The 22,195-nt window shown below is 40.3% G+C and overlaps 1 protein-coding gene across 1 annotated transcript in view; it reads right to left on the reverse strand.

The window, feature by feature from the left end:
• Window positions 1-22,195, reverse strand: part of C5H7orf31 (chromosome 5 C7orf31 homolog) — a 63,814-nt gene that overhangs the window by 18,820 nt on the left and 22,799 nt on the right. Inside the window, exons 2-5 of the mRNA XM_040352887.1 lie at window positions 18,326-18,505; window positions 12,289-12,360; window positions 6,480-6,509; window positions 1,327-1,502 (exon numbers count right to left, since the gene is read on the reverse strand). Coding sequence (XP_040208821.1) covers window positions 1,327-1,502; window positions 6,480-6,509; window positions 12,289-12,360; window positions 18,326-18,505 — 458 coding nt within the window. The remainder of the gene's footprint in view (window positions 1-1,326; window positions 1,503-6,479; window positions 6,510-12,288; window positions 12,361-18,325; window positions 18,506-22,195) is intronic.

A 22,195-nucleotide genomic window follows, 5' to 3' on the forward strand; every position in this document is an offset into this window, starting at 1 on the left:
CATTTTCAAAATACAATTGTCATTGGGACAGAAAGTGAGGTGAAATCTTCTGAACAGGGGCACAGACAGGAAAACAAACATTACAGGGGTGATAACCCTTCCCTATGCTATCCAAAAAGCTTAAAAATATTTTTTTGGGCTGGAACTACACTTAAAAAATAGCTGTTCTCATTCTCAAATCAATCGCAGAGGGGAAGAGAGAGGAGAGCATTCGGCCGGATTATCAGAGAGTGGGGACCATCGATGTAATAGCTTTCATTTGCATTGCCGTGTGTTCCTGCTGATCGCTGTCACATACAACCCCACCTCCTGGCCTGAGTACTTTGATAGACAGATCACCCGTCCGATGCCAGGCTGTGTGACGTATATCAAAGTACCCGGGCTAGGAGGCGGGGCTGTATGTGACAGGGTCTGGCAGGAACACACGGCAATTCAAATGAAAGCTGTTACAGCAATGTTCCCAACTCTCTGATGATCCAGCCGGAAATCTTCTTCCTCTCCTCTCTTCCCCTGCACAGGTGGGGATGCATTGTTGGGCACAGTTAGGCTGCATTGATGGGCACAGTTAGGCTGCATTGATGGGCACAGGAAGGCTGCATTGATGGGCACAGGTAGGCTGCATTGTTTGGCACAGGTGAGGCTGCATTGATGGGCACAGCAAGGCTGCATTTATGGGCACAGGAGAGGCTGCATTGATGAGCACAGGTGAGGCTGCACTGATGGGCAACGATAAAGTTGTTGTTAAAGGGGTTGTAAAGGTTAGTTTTTTATTTTCTAAATAGGTTATTTTAGGCTAGTGCATTGTTGGTTCACTTACCATTTCCCTTCTAAATGTTTTTTTTTCTTTGTTTGAATTTCTCACTTCCTGTTCCTCCTCAGTAAGCTGTTCTGGCTGACTAACCCCCAGTCAGAGCGGCTCGGATGATGGGGGCAAGCTTACTGAGGAAAAACAGGAAATGAGAAATTTAGACAAAGAAAAAAAACATTTAGAAGGGAAATTGAAGGAAAAGGTAAGTGAACCAACAATGCACTAGCTTAAAGGAACCTATTTCTAAAATAAAAAACAAACATTTACAGCCCCTTTAATATTTATTTTTGTAACTTAATCATTTCATTAAATAATTTATGATTGCATGTTTAGGGGTTTAATTAGGGGCGGGATTAGGGGCGGAGCAGGGTAGGGGTGGGTGGGGCAACTGGTGGCAAGTAAAGCTTAAGACCTGGCGAGTAGCTCAGGACTTGAAATTTTGGGCTTCAATCTATAGAGTCCACACATGCTAAATTAAAATGCAACAACAAATACAGTTGTTCTTGTATAAGACAAACCTTTTGTTTTCTTTAGGACAATTGTAGGATGTCCACATGCTGGTGTCTGTGGGTGGAGTGGAGTACTGCAGCGCACAGGTTCATCTGCTGGTCTGAAGCTTGGAAACACGGCAAACTTAGATATGTGGGAATGGTATGGATGTTCTGCTGGGAAATCAGCTTGTATTTGTTTCTCACTGTGTTAAAAATACAAAATAACAATTTGAAAGGTGGCTCCTTTGATATGCAAAATAAATGTTTTTGACTGAATGTGTTTTATTTGATTTTAGCTTTTTGGAATGTGTGCATTAATAAAAAACAGTGACATCTCATGACTGTCCTGGATTTTATTTTTCTGAATTTTTGGATTTATCACATTCACCTTTGCAGCTCCAAAGGCATCAAATATACAGTATATCTACAATGTGATTTAATTCTGGGACACATGCAAGATTGTTTTTTTGACTATTCACTTTACTCCTATAAAGTGATCTTATCAGTATGGAAAGAAAATATATCAACTTCAAAATATGCTTCAACTAGTAAATTTAAATACAAATATAAAAATAATATATATATATATATACACACACACAAGCACCCCTTTAATATAATCACATTTGGTTGCTTTGCAGGCTAAAGTGAAGACAGACACAGTTTTTGTTTTATCCAGATGCATTTACTCAGTGCAACTAATAATATCCAAGTGAAAGATATAACACCAACATGTCAGAAAAACATTTTCAAAAACAAAATCAATAAGTTGGAAAATGGATCACCCCCTTCCTAAAGATGACGTGCCAACTCAATCAGGTGTAGCTAATCACCTTCTTACTGGCACACAAAGCCATTTGACTTTCAACTGTGATCAGCTGTGGTCATTTTGATTAGCTCAGCATGAAAACAGCTTTCCTGGAGCATTTCAGTCCCTGAAAGAAACAATCAACTATGGGTGGCAATTCTCTATCAAAAGATTTTTGGGATAAAGTTGGGATAAAGTTGTGGACAGGCACAAGTCAGGAGATGGATACAGAAAATTTTAAATGCTTTATCAATCCCTAGAAGCACAGCGAAGTCTAGTATTAAGAAATGGAAGGTATTTGGTACAACAAAGACCCTCCCTGGATGAGGACGTCACTCCAAACTAGATGAAAGAGCCAGTAGGAAACTGATCAGAGAGGCTAACTCATCGTTTTGCTCGTCGAGTTCTGTGTGAAGCCGCCGAGGATCTCGGCGAGCCAACTTTCCTCATTGAACAACGAGGAAATAGAGAGCATGTTCTCTATTTGGCTTCCTCGGCCGAAAGTGTACACACGCCGGGTTTCTCTGCAGAATTCAGCTCCGATCGAGTTTCTGGCTGAATTCTGCCGAGAAACTCGGTCGTGTGTACGAGGCCTGAAGCAGTTGCAGGAATTTACGACAGAGTGGTCATTGGGGTTCATTTATCAAAGCTAGAGAGTGGAAATCTGGTGTAGCTGTGCATGGTAGCCAATCAGCTTCTAACTTCAAGTAAGCTTTGACAACAAAACCTGGAAGCCGATTGGCTACCAGGCACAGCTGCACCAGATTTTGCACTCTCCAATTTTAGTTAATTGACCCCTATGTGTGCATGCAGCAACAATATCACACATTCTCCACAAATGTGGCTTGTATGGGAGGATTTCAGGAAAAAAGCCACTCCTCAAGGAAGGCCACATGCAGTAATGATTGAGTTTTTTCCAAAACGCACCTTGAAGATTCTGAGGGCACATGGAAAAAAGTGTTATGGTCAGATGAGCCGAATATTGAATTATTTGGCTTCAACACCAAACGATATGTCTGATGGAAATCCAATACAGCTCATCATCCAAATAACACCATTCCTACAGTAAAGTATAAAGGGGGTAATATCCTGTTATGGGGTGTTTCTCTGCAGCAGGGACTGGAGCACTCGTCAGGATAGAAGGAAAAATGAATTTGGGCAAAATAACATCAGATTCTTGAGGAAAATCTGCTGCCCTCTGCCAGAAAGGAAATGGGAAGTCAATGGAAAGAAGGTTTACCTTCCAACATGACAATGACCCAAAGCACACAGCAAAAATTATAGCAAAGTGGTTGGAGGAGAAAAGGTTAATGACCTTCCATTAGATATGTACAGAATTTATAAAATGTATTTTGTTTCAGATAGGTTTGTTGTGTTACTAATTTGTTTCATTATGGAATTTGTTTGTTTTGGTTTTGGAATTAGTTTAGTTTCATTTTCGTTAAATGTTGTTTAGTTTTTGTTGCCATTTAGTAATTTTGAAAATAATTCCAACTTTTCAGAAAGATTAGAATTCAGATCGGTCAAAAAACGATCGACCGATTCACATTCTGTGTGAAGAAACAGCTGGTTGTTAACCCCCTTAGCGGTAAACCCGAGCGTGACTCGGGGTGGGTTTTCAATGTTAGGATCGGTATACCCGAGTCACGCTCGGGCTGGACGTGCAGAGTGTGCAGCGCCGCGGCTTACCTGCTCGCTGAATCCACAGGCAAGTTACTTACCTTGTCCCTGGATCCAGCGATGCCTCCCCGCTGTGTGAGAGAGCGGGTCCTCCTCGCTCGATTCACAGTCTCCCCGTGTGCCGCCGATCTCCGTTCCCTGCGACGTTACGACGCACGGGGGCGGAGAACGGCGCCAAATTAAAAAAAGTAAACAAACACATTACATACAGTATACTGTAATCTTATAGATTACAGTACTGTATGTAAAAAATACACACCCCCCTTGTCCCTAGTGGTCTGCCCAGTGTCCTACATGTACTTTTATATAATAAAAACTGTTCTTTCTGCCTGAAAACTGTAGATTGTCCAAAAGTGTCCCTTTATGTCAAAAATGGTTTTAGATCAGCTAGAAAACAGCGATAATAAATTATAATCACTTGCAGAAATGTGCGATAGCGATTTGTGGGGAAATTCGTCATAAAAAAAAAAAATAATGACAGCGACAATTCTGCAACTGAGCAAATTTCAGTGATTTTGAATTGATTACATTATTGAATAATTTTTATTATAATTATATTATTATTTGTTATAATTATTTATAATTATTTATTATATTATAATTTATAATTTTGTTTTTTAAAAAAATGTGAGTTATTCCTAAAAATTACAGGCCTACAGTATAAAACGCCAAATTTCCTTGCAAAATAATTGTACCGCTTTTGGTACGTAATTCCAGACAGAATCATACCGCCAGGGAGGTTAAGCAGTGGGCCAGAAAGCCGGCTGCCTGCATCCTTAACAACCATAAGCAATCATTTGTCAGCAGGCTTGTCCACCCCTTTTCTGACCTGCTGGACTGCGTTCTCGGATAACGGTCTGGTAAGGATTTTGGGGGGACCCCACGCTGTTTTTGTCGGCACTCTTTTCTTTACATTCATCTGTCAGTGGGGAAGCCTCTGACAGATGATGACTCATGGTTGTTAAGGATGCGGGCGGCCAGCTTCCAGGCCCACTGCTTAACAACCAGCGATTTCCTCCCACAGAATTCAAATTGGTCGATCGCTTTTCAACTGATCCAAATTCTTATCTTTCTAAAAAGTTGGAATTACCGTAGTTAAAAAAACTAATAGATTTAATCGAAATTCGTTACTATTCATTACAATTTCATTACAATTTAATTTGGAGATTCGTATACCTCCAAATCTCTGAATAACCAAAAATTTGTCCGAATTTGTATTTAGACCAAAACGAATTACACCTCTCTACCTTGCATGGCTTAGTCATTGAAAGTCTGTGGAAAGACTGCCAGCCACAAATGGTCACATCAAATTTAACTGAACTTGAGCAGTTCTGCAAAGAAGAGTGGGCAAATATTGCAAAGTCTAGATGTGCAAAATTTGTAGAGACATATTCCAACAGACTAAAGGCTGTAATGAAAGCAAAAGGTGGTTCAACAAAATACTGACTGAAGGGGGTGATCCTTTTTCCAACTCAGTGATTCTGTTTTTGATTTTTTCAATTTTTTTCTGACATGTTGGTGTTATCTCTTTCACTTGGATGTTCTAAGTCGCATTGGGTAAATAAAGCCGGATAAAAAAAAACTGTGTATGTCTCCACTTCAGTCTGCAAAGCAACAACATTTGATTATTTAAAAGGGGGGGAGGAGGGGGGTGATCCATTTCTATGCCTATTGTATTTACACCTTTAACCACTTAAGGACCCCTTCATGCCGATATACATCAGCAGAATGGCACGGCTGGGCACAAGCACGTACCTGTACGTCCTCTTTAAGAGCCCAGCCGTGGGGTCGCGAGCTCCGCACCCGCGGGACCCGCGGACCCGATCGCCGCCGGTGTCCCACGATCAGTCACAGGAGCTGAAGAACGGGGAGAGGTGTGTGTAAACACACCTTCCCCGTTCTTCATTGTGGCAATGTCAGTGATTGTCTGTTCCCTGATATAGGGAAAGACGATCACTGATGTCACATGTCCAGCCCCGCCCACCTACAGTTAGAAACACATATGAGGTCACACTTAACCCCTTCAGCGCCCCTAGTGGTTAACTCCTAAACTGCAATTGTAATTTTCACAGTAACAGTGCATTTTTATAGCACTTTTCGCTGTGAAAATGACAATGGTCCCAAAAATGTGTCAAAATTGTCCGATGTGTCCGTCATAATTTCGCAGTCAAGAAAAAAATCACTGATCTCCGCCATTAGTAGTAAAAAAAAATTATTAATAAAAATGCCATAAAACTATTCCTTATTTTGTAAACGCTATAAATTTTGCGCAAACCAAACGATAAATGCTTATTGCGTTTTTTTTACCAAAAATAGGTGAAAGAATATGTATCGGCCTAAACTGAGGAAAAAAGTAAAAAATATTGATTTTTTTTCAAAATTGTCACTCTATTTTTGTTTATAGCGCAAAAAATAAAAACCGCAGAGGTGATCAAATACCACCAAAAGAAAGTTCTATTTGTGGGAAAAAAAGGACGCCAATTTTGTTTGGGAGCCACGTCGCACGACCATGCAATTGTCAGTTAAAGCGAAGCAGTCCCGAATTGCAAAAAGGGGCAAGGTCCTTAACCTGCATAATAGTCCGGGTCTTAAGTGGTAAAAAAATATATTGTAATAGTTTGGTAAGTTCTAATGTTCACACCATCAGCCTTTCACAACTTCCAAATCCACATGTATTCAAATGTTGACTAACCTGAGAGAAGCAGCAGGAGGTTTTGGATACCTAAAAATATAAATAAGAATAGTTACTTATTTTTCTGTGTTGGCAGAATATAACTCAACTAAAATGTACTGTACTGATTATGGTTATTTATCTGTTGCAGTCCTTTAACCTGCCTGGCGGTGTTCCCGAGACTGACTCGGGGTTAGATTTTCCTGCTACGATCGGTAACCCCGAGTCAGTCTCGGCTTGCCTCGCTGAATCCACAGGCACTTTTTACTTACCTTGTCCCTGGATCCAGCGATGCCACCGAGCTGTGTGAGCGAGCGGGACCTCGCTCGATTCACACAGTGCCTCCGTGTGACGCCGATCTCCGTCCCCTGCGACGTTACGACGCACGGGGACGGAGAACGGCGCCAAATTCAAAAAAGTAAACAAACACATTACATACAGTATACTGTAATCTTATAGATTACAGTACTGTATGTAAAAAAAACACACCCCCCCTGTCCCTAGTGGTCTGTCCTGTGTCATGCATGTACTTTTATATAATAAAAACGTTTCTTTCTCCCTGCAAACTGTAGATTGTCCATAGCAACCAAAAGTGTCCCTTTATGTCAAAAATAGTTTTAGATCAGCTAAAAAACAGCGATAATAAATTATAATCACTTGCAGAATTGTGCGATAGCGATTTGTGGGGAAATTCGTCATAAAAAAAAAAAAATAATGACAGCAACAATTCTGCAACTGAGCAAATTTCAGTGATTTTAATTTGATTACATTATTGAATAATTTTTATTATAATTATATTATTATTTGTTATAATTATTTATAATTATTTATTATATTATAATTTATAATTTTGTTTTTAAAAAAATGTCATACCTGGGATGCCTATTAGAATCTTGTTTGGTCAGATTTAAGTGAGTTATTTCTAAAAATTACAGACCTACAATATAAAACGCCAAATTTCCTTGCAAATAATGGTACCGCTTTCAGCATGTTTTTTCTGAAAGAATCATACCGCCAGGGAGGTTAAATGTAATTATCACTAATGGGTCAAAGCAAGCCTATAATATAATTGTGGTTGTGGCATGGTGATTTCAACCTTTTTATGGTTAAAACAATTTAAACTTCCCCTGCAGATGACTTTTCAGAGGGGTGGCAAGGGCTCATAAAAACAAGCCCTAATAATGTTTTTAATGTTACTGTTGTAATGTGCTCTTTATATAAATCACCTTCACTTTAGACAGAGACAGTAACTAGTGCCTGCAAAAGGTGTTAAGTATGACCAAGAAGACAGACATTCATAACATTCCATGCATGTTGCAACTATCTGCACAGCTGTAGATTATATTGCTTGATAACAATGAGTAAAAAGGTCTTTACATAAAAATCAATAACTTATGTGCATAATTTAAACATGTTTTCTAACAAAGGGGAAAAACTCTTTATGGTGAGAGTCCCTTCAAACCATATGCATTGGGCTTGGTTAGGCTGTGTTGCTCAAGTTGAAATGAAATGTGTTACAGTACTCCACAGGCATGTTAAAGAAAGAAAAGTAAAGAATTTTGGATGCTACTGTAAAAAAATAAATAAATGCACAAATCTGCACAATGCACAAAATCGCATGCTAAATCCAACTGGAGTAATCCCAGCTTCAAAGTATAAATCTATTCACAACTTCTTTTTTTAGCTTAGTTTTAGAATGAGGGAGGGTTAGAATAGATTTTACTACTTTACTACAAAGATGATGTGTTTTTTATGCTGTTGTGCCCCTATTAGAAGGATACCTTCCAATTGGACAGCAATTACAGCCCTACCAAGTCTGGGTTGGGGTTTCAATTTCTAAAGAACTCCAGGAAGACAAGTTGTCAATCATTTTCATTCTAGGGAGAGGGTATTGTTAGGCTGGCCATAGACGGTGCACAATCCCCCATCAACACAGACAGTGGGGAATCCCTCCTGCCAAGCAATTGCTTCGGGGGGGGGGGGGGGGGATGAAATGTCCCCACCAGGAGAAGATAGTGATTATTGCTAGTGGTTATAGCAGCCACTAGCAATAATCGCAAGTGAATCCGGCAGGCTGGTTGTACCCAAGTTGATTGATCATTCAAATTGGTACCATCAGCCTACCCACACATGGTTCAAATCTAAGCCGGTTCGGCAAGAACCAGACAGGATTCGAACCGTCTATGGCCGTCTTTTGACTAGCAGATTTAATTGGACTTCAAACTAGCAAATTAAAGCCTAAAGCCTCATACACATGACGTGACTATTTTTTTTGCATGCTAGTCTATTGAAAATGAAGAGGTTATTAAAGTTACGAAAATTCTCTTATGACAGAATACAACTTCGAAAAGAATGTAATGTGTTGTATTGTATTGTAATGTATTCCTACATTTCTGAGCATGCGTAGTCTTGCTCTTCTGATTTTTTTCAGACTAATACTGTACTGATTAAACGAAAATGGTAATTTTGGATTAACTGATCGGCTCTCAAAAGCTGTTTACTAAAAATCAGATTATCTGTACGATCGCTCCGAAAGCAGTATTTTTTTGTTTGATTGTGTGTACTAGACTTAACTCCAGCTAACACTTCATAAGCAGTTATTTTTTCCATTTTGAGATAAAGGTTTTACATGAATGAATAAAAGCTGATCATTCCCCCCACTCTTCTGCAACCTTTCCTACTGCAAACAAGTGGCTGGAAGGAGTGCGGATCTCAGAGGCCAGACGGGGGCAGAGCATAGATCTGTCAAAGAAGGGCTACAGGGGGCTGGTGGCAACAGAAATACAGGCACAGCGTATTGGAGGAGATGACGGTACCTTACCTGACAGGGCACAGCAACTTTCTTACAATCTAATTGGCCAATGGAGCAGAAGAGATGGGGAATGGAAGAGGAAGGAGAACTTTCTACCAGAGAAAGAATCCCCCAGAGGCAAAACAAAACCTTGATTCAAGCTAGTTTCACATTTGTGCGATGCATGAATGCGCACAAACTTGCGCATTACGGCCATGCAAAAAAAGGCAAATTTATTTTGCAGGCACGCGTGGTGCTATTACATCTTCTTGCTACTGACAGATCCAAATCATGTACCAAAGCACATAGGTGTTGATTTACTAAAGGCAAATAGACTGTACACTTTGCAGTTTCTCCAGAGCTTAGTAAATGAGCAGAAGCTCTGCTGAATTCCATCACCCAATTTATGTGCAAGCATGATTGGGTATTCTGTGCAAACTGAAGCGTTACCTCATTTACTAAGCTCTGCAGCAACTGCACTTTGCATGGTCTATTTTGCCTTTAGTAAATCAACCCCATAGTGACAAAGTTCCAATCTTTTGGTGCAGCGCGATAAAAAAAAAAGAAAAGATGCTTGCACTTCTTTGATGCAATGTTTGTCCTTAGAACAGCCCATTAAAATTGAGAGAAACAAATTGTTACCCCAGCTCCACTGCCAATATAAAAGGTGACAAACTGTGATCCGGTGCTCTAGCCAGGACATTCAGGCCCCACAGATACGATACTTAAATCAGGAAGGCTGGCAACTCAGATGCTCTTGAATAAAAGTACTTTATTAGTTACATGTGTTCACTGACGCGTTTCGGCTAAGAAGCCTTCATCAAAGCATTACAATGAACAGGCTGTCCTAAACAAGACATACAAAAACACATGTGCACTGCAGCACCTTCATAGGTGTGAATGGAGCCTTAGGTATTGTTCGCAGTGGACAATGAAACTGGGCTAAGAAAACATAACAAAACTTAGCTATTATATTATCAAGAATAAGAAAGTATGTAAACCCTGATAATAAACATTTCCTATTTGCTCCCTTTTGGTCTGTTAAATATACCATTGAATGTTTAATTTCTGAAAATGCTGATCCTAAGTTAACATATGAGGCCAGGGGGTGTCTAAAAAAATTCTTGAAAGTTTGGGGCTCCTGGGTTTACTCCGAGAGTACCATACCACCCGCTCCTTGAAATTTGACTGATACCCCTGCCCATTGAGTAGACCTGTCACCTGAGTGAGCAAATTAATAATTTTATTATTTCTTTTCCCTATTTTTGTGTTTTTCTATACATATGCTGAATGTTTACCAGCTACCAGAGTTTCGTAAAATAATGTAATGGGCGATGTTCGCTCCGTATTTGTGTTTGTTGTATTGTATGTTTTGTACGAAAAAAAAGAAAAATGTACCTTTAAAACATAAATAAATGAAATTCTGTGTGAAACTGGGCAAATCTGCCACAGAGACGGTTAACATGATTCGGCAAGTTTACGACGATGCTGCAATGAGTCATCCAAGGTGTTTTGAGTGGCACACATTCTTCAAGAGCGGAAGAACCTCACTGGAAGACAACGTGAGATCAGGAAGACCTTCAACAAGCTCAACCCCTGAAAATGACGAAATCATTTGGCAACTTGTACATGATGATCGCCCAGAGAACAATCCACAACTATGCTGCCATTGTTGGTGTGTCATACTAAACAATCCATGCGATCCTCATGTGTAATCTGAACATGCGCCATGTTACTGCCAAGTTCGTCCCCTCGCCACGCTTACGGAGTTCTTGGCAGACTTTGACGTGGTGTTCTTTCTGCTCCTAAGTCATCAGCCTGGCGACACCTCGAAGTCCGCCCCTGCCTCGAACGACTCACTGCAGCATCGCTGTAAACTTGCATTTCTCACATGTCAAACTTCTCTGTGGCAGATTGGTCCAGTTTCACGCAGAATTTCACAATTCCTCTTTGTTCTGACTTGCTGTCCATGATGAAATAGCAGACGCAGTAATGCAGGTATTTAGAATACCACCAGTTGCACAGCTCCTGATGTACACAAGACAAAGTCTTTTGGCACATTGACTTATGAAAGTCGGTTCTCCCTGTAAGGCCCCGTACACACGACCGAGTTTCTCGGCAGAATTCAGCCAGAAACTCGACCGGAGCCGTATTCTGCCGAGAAACCCGTTCATGTGGCTTTTGGCCGAGGAAACCGACGAGGATCTCGTCGGGCCAAATAGAGAACATGTTCTCTATTTCCTCGTTAATCAATGAGGAAACTTGGCTCTCCGAGATCCTCGGCGGCTTCACAAGGAACTCGACGAGCAAAATGATGTGTTTTGCTCGTCGAGTTTCTCGGACGTGTGTACGGGGCCTTACTGTGCATGCAGCCTTGTGCTGCCATCTGGTGGTGTGTTACAAAACTTGTCCTGTAACTTCTTTATTCCACCTCGTATATCACTGAAAATACCTCTTCTGTAAGTGGAGAACTTTTTAAAATGCTGTCAAAATCAATTATTCAATCCTGATGGATTTTAAAGGATTTTGTCTCAGGATAGGGTTTAAATTCACCTTTGAACAGGGATTATAATGCATCTAATTTGGCTTTATGATGAGCATATATCATATCACCTTTCCCCTTTTACAGCCATTATATGAATGAGTAATGACACAAACCTTGAAACTACTAATTCAAAGCTCAAAGATCAATAGAAGAAAGAGTGTGTGGGGTGAATATGACCCCTTTGTAACTACACGGGTTGCTTCCTTTAGGTGCCCAGTTGGTCATCTTTTATTCATTGGTTAGATATAGAACATGGAGGTTCTTAATTGGTTAGATATAGAACATAGAGGTTCTTAATTGGTTAGATATAGAACATAGAGGTTCTTAATTGGTTAGATATAGAACATAGAGGTTCTTAATTGGTTAGACATTGAACGTAGAAGGTTCTTTATTAGTTTGACATTGAACGTAGAAGGTTCTTTATTAGTTAGACATAGAAGGTGCTGCTCATTTCTGTTGTGATCAATACTGGTTACAAGCGTTTATTTACTTACAGATCATCACTTTCACGAACTGCACTTTTCTTCAGCTTTGTCAGGTCATAGTACTGCTGTATTGGGAGGCCCCTGCACAACAACAGAGAAAGTTAGAGTTTCATAGTGTGTGATAGCGTTTTTGTTTTTTTTAAACATCTAAAAAAAAAAAAAAATTTTTTAAAGCAGAGCCCATAGAGAATAAATTGGTGGGTTTTTCAATTTTTTTTGTCACATTTTATTTGTGCAGTGGTTTTTCAAATGCAATGTTTTAGGAAAAAATACACTTCTTTGAATCTGAATGCAAAAAAAACAAAACAAAACAAAAAAAAAAACACAATACATAACCCAATTATTTTGTGAACATATAAACAATAAAAAATATAAAATATGATGCTACACCGAGTAAATAGATACCAAACATGTCATGCTTTAAAATTGCGCACACCCTTGCAACAGCTACAAATGACGTAAATTCTATCTAATCTGTAGGCGACGCTTTAAAACCCTTTACAGGTTACCATTTAGGTTTAGAGAGGAGGTATAATGCTAGAATTATTGCCCATTATCTGACATTTGCAGTGATACCTTACATGTGTGGGACCATCGCTGTTGTGTGTGACTGACACACACGTTCACCATAGCATGCAAGCATGGGGGACTGGGTACTTAAATTTTTTTTTTTTCATTATAATTTTATTTTATTTTTTCTACACTGTTGCGTTAAAAAAAAAAAAAATTCAATCACTTTTATTGCTGCCAAAAATAATGTAAACATCCCTTGTGACAGCAATTGGCATTTGACAGGTACTCTTTTTGGAGAGATCAGTGTTTTTGAATTCTTTTGATTTTTTTAAAAGGCGCTGTTGACATCCGGGTAAACCGGAAGTGATGTCAGGTCATCGCATCTGGGTTACCATATCAGAGCTGATCCCAGCTTTGTACGGCTGTCCGGCCAGCCAGTAGATGCACCGGCTGGTTATTCGGGTCTTCAGGTGGGAGAGAGCTGGCTGCCGGCTCTTAAAAACGGTAGTGGGGTGATGTCTGTGGCTGCAGGCATCATCCGGTAACCATTGAAAGTCCAGCGACGTATGGGCATGTTGCTGGTACGGAAATTATTCATAGAATGTTTTGACAACATTTGCACTGTTCTGTTCCCAATAAAAAGGCAGTGAGGGGTAATCCCTTTCATCTACACAGAGCACCAGACCTGTCAATCACCCATCTATGCTGAGCACAGTCTTGCAGATTTGTACAGGCTTATCTTTTATACAGAAGTTGCTTCTGATTTCACTGCACACTGTGAACTTCTTATAGTGTGCATTATAAGCTGCAGGATGATTACACCTATACCTTACTACTACATACTGTAGTGTGATGATATGACAATTACAAGTTTATTTGCTTAGAGGTTACAAAGTCTAAAGGTGTGTATGCAGGAGCTTAGAAGCCTTGACTTATTTCCTCTAGTGTTTACCGTCCAACCAGGAGCCCAGCACCATTATTTTACGCTGTTAACAACTTTTAAACCGTTTTGGACATTCCAATAGAAAAAATTAAGTACGCAACATTCTTAACAATATACTGTTCCAAAATTAAAACGTTGTTACATTTATCATCTTCCCATAACATACATTTATAGACTGAATTTCAGATATTGATATTTTTGTATAGGTATATTGGTCTAGCGTAGAGCAACATAACTATGTATATACTATACCTGATAAATCCCTGGGGAAGCTGGATATCACACAGAACAGCATATAAAAATTAAAATTTACAGTGAGATATAGCTGCTTAGATTTGACTTGGTACATACAACATGTTGGTTTTACATGCAAGAACAGGTTCAAGCAACATACTTGTAAAGCGCTTAACAAAGAAGTGAAGCATATCATCTTGGCTATTTTTACTATGTTAGAGATGACGTGCATTTTAAGGTGGACATAACTATTTTTTTTATATCTATATATGTATTATAAAGACTTGTAAGAACACTTGCCAAATGTTCAAAACCTTACATTCTAGCTTATTCTCACAGACATCTGCTACTCTGGCATCATCTAGTGGTAGCATTTTGGAATTGCAGTTAACTTAGAATTCCAATCGCAATATTTAATGAGAAATATGCTGCCCTCCAGTGGTTAAATGTAAAACTTCCTTTCTACCTAAATAGATACAAATTATTTTCAAATATATTTGGTTTTAATATACAACTACAAATGAAGATGCATTTATAAACTAGGGACCACCTATTAAAACTGACATCTTTCCACCCTATATAGTCAACTAATAGGAATGACAGAGGGAGAATAGGATTGCCACCTATTTATCTGTGTTTAGAGAGTAAGCATACATATCGGAACTGTAAGGCTGGGTTCACATATGAGCCACATGCGACTTGTAGCAGGGGTCCGGTGCGTCCTGGTTCACCATTTCAGGTCCTATTTCAGACCTGAAACGGACCCAAAGACGCAAAAGACCAAATCGCATCGGACCTGCTGCAGAGATATGTAAACCGGCTCCATAGAGAGCTCGTCAAAATCTCCTGCTATTGCAAATTGGATGCAGTGAACCTGCATCTAATTCGCAACGGTGTTAACCCAGCCTTATAGTCTCATAGTGATTTCAAATATTAATAACTCTCTAAGGCTTTTCTCAATGTGATCAATACATAAAATGTACAATGATGGTGCCAAACATAAATATGAACCCAAAGGATTGCGACATTAAGCATTCATTGGTAAAGTTCTTTAAGACTGGTACTCATTCCAATCTAATGCGAAGTAGACCAATATATATACTGCGACCCGCAAAACCGCATATATGTGGTTGCTCAAGACTCAAATAATAACAAATATACTAATCAAGCTCTGGAGCAACTGCACTTTGCCAAGTGCACAGCCGATTTGCCTTTAGTAAATCAACCCCTATCTGCCCCAAATTGCATACTATGAACATACTTACAGAGGACTAACCTTAGAAAATCAAGCAACTATGTAATATGCCAAACGGACCCAATAAAAACCAGGCAAATAGTTAACGATTAACTTTCCTTGTGCACTATAATACGTATCCAGCAAGCCTACAGTAGTATGAACTTCATTTTTCTTTAGAAGTTAGTACTCACTTATTGCTTCACTGGCATACGTCTCCATAGAAACAGTTTGCTGAGTTACCAGATGGTCGTTTATCACCTTTGTGCAGCAAAGCAGAGTTTGGTCCTTGAGTTCTTTCTACTGCTTTAAAGCGGAGTTCCGGCCACAATTTCACTTTTTAAATATAAATACCCCTGTAATACACAAGCTTAATGTATTCTAGTAAAGTTAGTCTGTAAACTAAGGTCAGTTTTGTTAGGTTGTTGCAGCATTTAGACACTTTATAAAATAGAAATTGACTGGGGCCATCTTAAGTGTGGGCATCATGAAGCCAGACTGTATGACTTCCTGGATTTCAGCCTTGCAGATCTCGAACATGCTCAGTGCTGCACATGCAGTGTCAGATCAGGTTTCAGCACCTGTGCTGTCCAAGTCACATGATTCTTTGAGACTGGTGAATGCACAGACTCCTGGAAAGTTACACCCACTACATTCCCAGGAGTCTGTGCAGTGTAGGTTAGGAAGCATTAAGCACCTAGGTGCAGGAAGTGGGAAGATTAACTATTCTGCCTAGCAACAACACTTTGAAGGCATCTAAAAAAAACATTTTTTTTCGTAAAGGACTAATGACATTTTTTTAAAACTACTGATGTAATGTTATATTTATGGGTGGAACTCCACTTTAAGTTAAGGTGACCAAATTTTTAAAATTAAATCCGGGGACATATTTGTTTTTACTAGTAATGGTGCCAATTTTCTTGTGAAAAAAAAGTAATGGTGCCAATAAGCGGCTCTCTGCCCGTCGCCACCGTCGCCCGCCTCACAAACTGTCAAGTCTTAGGCCATGTACACACGATCAGACAAAACCCGATGAAAATGGACTGAAGTTCAGTTTCGTCGGTCCAAACCGACCATGTGTGGGCCCCATCAGTCAGTTTTTCTTCGGTCCAAAAATGTAGAACTTGCTTTAAAATTCAACCGATGGACGCCTAACCGATAGGTCAAAACCGATGGTTAGTACGCAAAAGCATCGGTTCCAAACCCGCGCATGCTCAGAATCAAGTCGACGCATGCTTGGAAGCATTGAACTTCGTTTTTCTCTGCACGTCGTTGCGTTTTACGTCACCGCGTTGGACTCGATCGGTTTTTGAACTGATGGTGTGTAGGCACATCAGACCATCAGTCCATCAGTCTGCTTCGGACCGTTCTCATCGGATGGACCGACCGTGTGTACGCGTCCTCACTCTCCGGGTCCCGGCTACTACTGGGTGGGGAGCGGAGGAAGATCACTCTGCTTGGGAAGGCAAGGAGACTTGAGCTAAGGCAGAAGAACATGCGAGCGGAATGGGCATGAAACTGAAACTGAAGAAATATTCCCTCCACTCCCACCAGCACATGATGATCATCAGAAAGGGCACAGATAATGAAGAAAAAACACCCCCCCCCCTAAGCAAGTAGGAGCGGCAGAGCGGGAGAGTGTAATTCAGATTTTCTTTTTAATTCTGCTCTGACTGTCTTTGAAATTGCCCCAGCCCCTGTACAAATCCAATCTGGGGACAAAACCAGGGACAGACTTGGTCCGGGGACAGTGTCCTCAATCCGGGGAATGTCCCCGGAAACTGGGGATGTCTGGTCACCCTACTATGAGTGATCAATACATTTCTGGTTGGCTGGCAGTATTGTCTCTTTTCGTTTGGTTGCACACAGTACTCCCCATCATATGTTGACACAAAGATAGGGAAATGGAAAGATGTTATATGATACTGTAATTTTCCCTTAGTTTTAGGTCATAAATAAATTCCTTAGAGCAGGGATCTCCAAACTTTCTAAACAAAGGGCCAGTTTACTGTCCTTAAGACTTTAGGAGGGCCGGACTGTGGCCATTGGAAGTAAAAAAGTTCCTGACATCAGTGGTAAAAAACAATCCCCCATCTTTAGTGTCAGTGGGAGAAAATGTGCCCCATCATTGGGAAAAATTGTGCCCCATTATTGCTATAATTGGGAGAAATTATCCCCATCATTGGTGTCATTGGGAGAAATTGTGCCCCATCATTGGTGTAATTGGGCCCCATTGTTGGCATCATTGGGAGAAATTGTGACCCATTATTGGTGCCATTGGGAGGAATCGTGCCCATTCATTTGTGGTGGTGGGGGGATTTGTGCCCCATTATTGGTATCAGTGGATGAAATAGTGCCTCGAGGGCCGCAGTTTGGAGATCACTGCCTTAGAGTTAGGGGAAATATGAGGTATAGAAATTTTCAGAGGAACAGGGCTGAATTGCAAATATAACACATCGTAGACTGACATGAGTGGATACCTGGAAAAGAAAATTATATTTATTATTTTATTATTTTTTTTCCAACCCAAAGTGGTTCTTAAGTTAAAATATTTTTCTTACTTAATGCATTCCTTGCATTACAGTAAAACATGTTTAGGCATTGGTTTTGGCCCCCCCCCCCCACTTTATATTTACCTCAGCCCTCATTCAATCCAGCACTGTACACATCTGCAGTTCTTCTCTCCCCTCACTTCCATGTATCACTATGAACGCAGCGGCATGGCTCGGGAACGAGAGGAGGGTAATGGACAGAGAGCGCCGGCGGGGGACCCAAGAAGAAGAGGTTCGGGGCTGTTCTGTACAATTCATTTACACAGAGCAAGTAAGTATAATAATAAATAACCTCCTGCTGTCAATGTAAAGCACATGTGCAGCGTTAAAGAGAGTTGGCTTTGATGCCCACACACTGCAAAAGAAGCTCTCGGTCCATACTACTGTGACATCCAATCGCAGTGGCCCCCCTTTTTTTGTGGCTCCTTACTGCCCCCCTGGTGTACAGACCCTGTTAAAGAAACACCAGGGCTGGAAAAGTTAAAATAAATTCTGAGAAACTATTACACAAACATGAATCATACTCCAAAAGATGCAGCTTGCTTGAAACCCAAAGATGGCAATGAGTACCTTGGCCAGGGATCTCCTCCATATCCATAGTGCTTGTGTCCCTTTGCTTCCAGTGGAGGAGGTTCTGTCTTTGGCCGGTGATCAGAAGGGAGGGACACAGCTCCGATCCCTCCATATTCTCTTTCTCTGCCCCATGGGAGTCTTGATACCACAGGCGTGTATGAACGATATTCATGATATCTATGAAGTAAAATAATTTATTTTATTAAATGCTTATTTACTGGTCTTTTTTTTGTGATAAATATTTTTATTAATTTCAAGAAAGAAGAGATGTACAAATCATATACATAAACATTTGTATAATAAAATACACATAAGTATATTAATAGTTAAGAAAGGGTAATCAATTATAATTAAATAGGGGTAAATAACAAATCACAAACGTAGAAGGGATCTATCAAAATTGGTCTTTTTTTTTTTATTTAAATTTAAAGCTTTGCTTTGGGCTGTTGTTAAATGTTCCCATTCTATAACTACAGTTTTTTAAATTGAAAGCCTCACTCTGGGCTGCTGTTAAATGTTCCCATTCAGTAGGGCCCCAATTCCCTCTACCCTTCCTCATACTGCATGAATAAAATACTTGTTTGGATTGGGGAGGGAAGCAATGCATTGAAATACCTACCTTATTCATTGCTCCCACAGGCTACTTCTGTGCATCTGGGCCCCCAAAACTGATTCACCTCACTGCCTGGGTGATCACAGCTCTCTGATGTCATCACGTACAGCAGTCCTTGATCACAAGCCTCGTACACATGACCGAGGAACTCGACGGGCAAAACACATCGTTTTCCTTGTTAGGCTGTCGATGAACTTGACATGGCAAGTTTCTCCATTCCCGTCGAGGAAAAAGAAGACATGCTCTCTTTTTGGCTCGACGGAATCCTCGACAGCTTCCTCGTCGAAAAATGTACACACGACCAGTTTCCTCGGCAAAAAAAAAATCCCAGCAAGTTTCTTGCTGGGATTTTTGTCGTGTACGAGGCCTTACTCAAGGACGACAAGGGCCCACTTACAACTCGGGATCACGGAACTGAGCAGGAAATTGCTGGTTCCCGGGAGAGTGTGGAATAAGGTAAGTATTTCCACTTACTCATTTCTCCCCAACCAAAAGAGCTTTTAACCCATGTAGTGCAGAGGCAAGGGTGGATCTCATTGCATGGGTAATTATAACAGCAACCTGGAGTGGGGCTTTATTTGCTAATTATTAAAGCAGTTGTATGCCCTCAAAAAACAAATAAAAACCAACCTGTAAGGCAAAGACATAATGCACCGCATACTAGCTCTTGATGAAATACTTACCTTAGAACGAAGTGCCGGCATCGCCTTCTGATCACCGCTAAGGGAGCTGACATGTTCCTTCTGCGTTTCTTCCATGTTCGCGACTCTGGCCACTCACAGTGTCGATAGTCCTCTTTCCAGCAAGGAGCTCTGATTTTCTGTCAGCATCTGCCGGACCTTCAGAGCGCTGACGTCAGCGGTTGCATGCAAGGTGAATATCTCCTAAACCGTACAGGTTTAGGAGATATTCATTTTACCTACAGGTAAGCCTTATTATAGGCTTAGCTGTAGGTAAAAATCACCTACAGGGGTATACAACCGCTTTAAGTTTAGTTTTGTATAGCAACCAGCATTTATCTATCTGGTGTCAGGATTATAGGATATAATAGATTCTGGTTGCTATAAGATAGCAAAATAGAAATAAAAAACAAAAGTGTGGCGAGTGAATAGCGTGTGAACCTGGAAGGGTAAAATAGGCAATGCAAAATTGAATGTGAACAAAACCAAAACCTAAAAGTCCAAAGTGAAAAATAAACATCTATGGAAGGTCCATTAGAGTTCAGAATAAAGTGAAATAGAAAAGTCTTTCTTGATTAATCCAGGATGAATCTTGAAATTACAGTCAAAATGGTACAGTGTTCGCACTTACCAGATTCGATGGACACACGTACTGTATAGCATGTGGGTTAAACAGGCACTCTTGAGGGAATAACCTCAAACAGGAGCTCCCACCACTGGAAAAACGGTAAGAAGGGTTCCACCCAATGTTGAAATGGAGTATAGGCAACGATTCCAAGAGCATCACCTTTTTTATCCTGCCTGACGTCACTTCCTGTCGCCGAGAGCCGCATGAACACTTTACCATTTTGACTGTATTTTCAAGATTCATCCCGGATTATCCAAGAAAGACCTTTCACTTTCACTTTATTCTGAACTCGAATGGACCTTCCATAGATGTTTATTAATCACTTTGGACTTTTCAATTTTGGTTTAGTTCAAATTCAATTTTGTGTTGCCTATTTTACCCTTCCATGTTCACACACAATTCACTTGCTCACTTAGCACCACACTTTTTGTTTTTTATTTCTATTTTGCACTGTATGTCTAGTGACGTGTTGGCTGCTTATTTTGTTCTCTATGTGCAATTTTTTTCTTTTTTGCTATAAGATAGCAGACTAGGTTACCAACATAAAAAGTGCAGGTAATAGCTCAGAAAAAGTAAGTATTTTAAATTCTTTATCACAGTGTTTATCCTTTCCATACATTATTTTTTATTTACTTCTGAATTTCCTTTAAACTTTCTAGAAAATCTGAGAATCTAAGAAAAAGAAAATTCCCTAAAACAAAACGTCCCTCTTTGCATAGATTTCTCTTCCACTTGGTGTGTTTAATTACTCTCTGTGCTGGCCCAGCTCCTCTGCCCCTCCCTTCCTAAAACCTTTTTTTGTGGCTCCTGAAGAAGTAGAAATGAAGAACACTATAGAATGTCACCTGAGTGACAACACTGAGTCTGTTGGGGCTATTGACATCAAATCCAAGATGGCTTTTGGATATCTACACAAGGGAGGCTTTTACAGGTAAACAACATGCATACAATTACTCTAAATGCACATGTAATCTTTTGGGAATTTTTTTTAATGAATCATATGGTGACAAGGTCGCTTTAGGATTTTTTTTTTCAAATAGGAGATGACTGTGACTAAAATAATGTGAATGTCCTTTAGAAAACACTTGGCAACTTAAACAGTTGCTGCAGAGTTCCCACAGGTTTGTGTAATATAAAAGTGTAATACATATAAGTGAAAGTATAATATTGTATATTTTTGTGTGCAAAAAAATGTGATACTTGTGTAAGAATCATAAAAGTGCACCCTGCTAAGATACAACCTTAAAGCGGATTCAGATGATAATTTTCCACCTGGCTAAGTCGATTTTTAAATTGACTTTTGTCAAGCCAGGGGTTTACGATAGGGCCAAAGATCAAAATATGAGACACGTATGTCCAGCTTAAAGTCGACCATAGACGGCTCAGCTGTCTGCCATTGGCTGAGAGTGCTGATCGAGAGTCGGTCTGCTGCTGGTTTTCCAGCATGCATATCTGACAGAAGTCAACTGAACGGTCAGCTTCTGTCAGACAGACCAACATACACACGAGCAGAATGTTGGACATTTTTTAACCCGCAAATGTCTCCCGACATTCTGACTTTGTGTATGGGGCTATAGTCTCACATATTTAAAGATACCCAAGATAACTATAATCAAATACAAATTCTGGGCCAGATTCACAGAAGAGATCCGACGACGTATCTCCTGATACGCCGTCGTATCTCTGTGATCCGCCCGTTCTAACTATGCGACTGATTCATAGAATCAGTTACGCATAGATAGCCATAAGATCCGACAGGTGTAATTGACTTACACTGTCGGATCTTTGGATGCAATTCTATGCCGGCCGCTAGGTGGCGATTCCATTGCGGTCGGCGTAGAATATGCAAATGCCTAGTTACGGCGATCCACGAAGATCCGCGCGTTCGTCTCAATCCCGTACGTCGTCGCTAGTCGTTTTTACCCGCCGCAAAGTTACACCTGCTT

This window comes from Rana temporaria, chromosome 5 (genome assembly GCF_905171775.1).
Source record: "Rana temporaria chromosome 5, aRanTem1.1, whole genome shotgun sequence".
Classification (NCBI taxonomy): domain Eukaryota; kingdom Metazoa; phylum Chordata; class Amphibia; order Anura; family Ranidae; genus Rana; species Rana temporaria.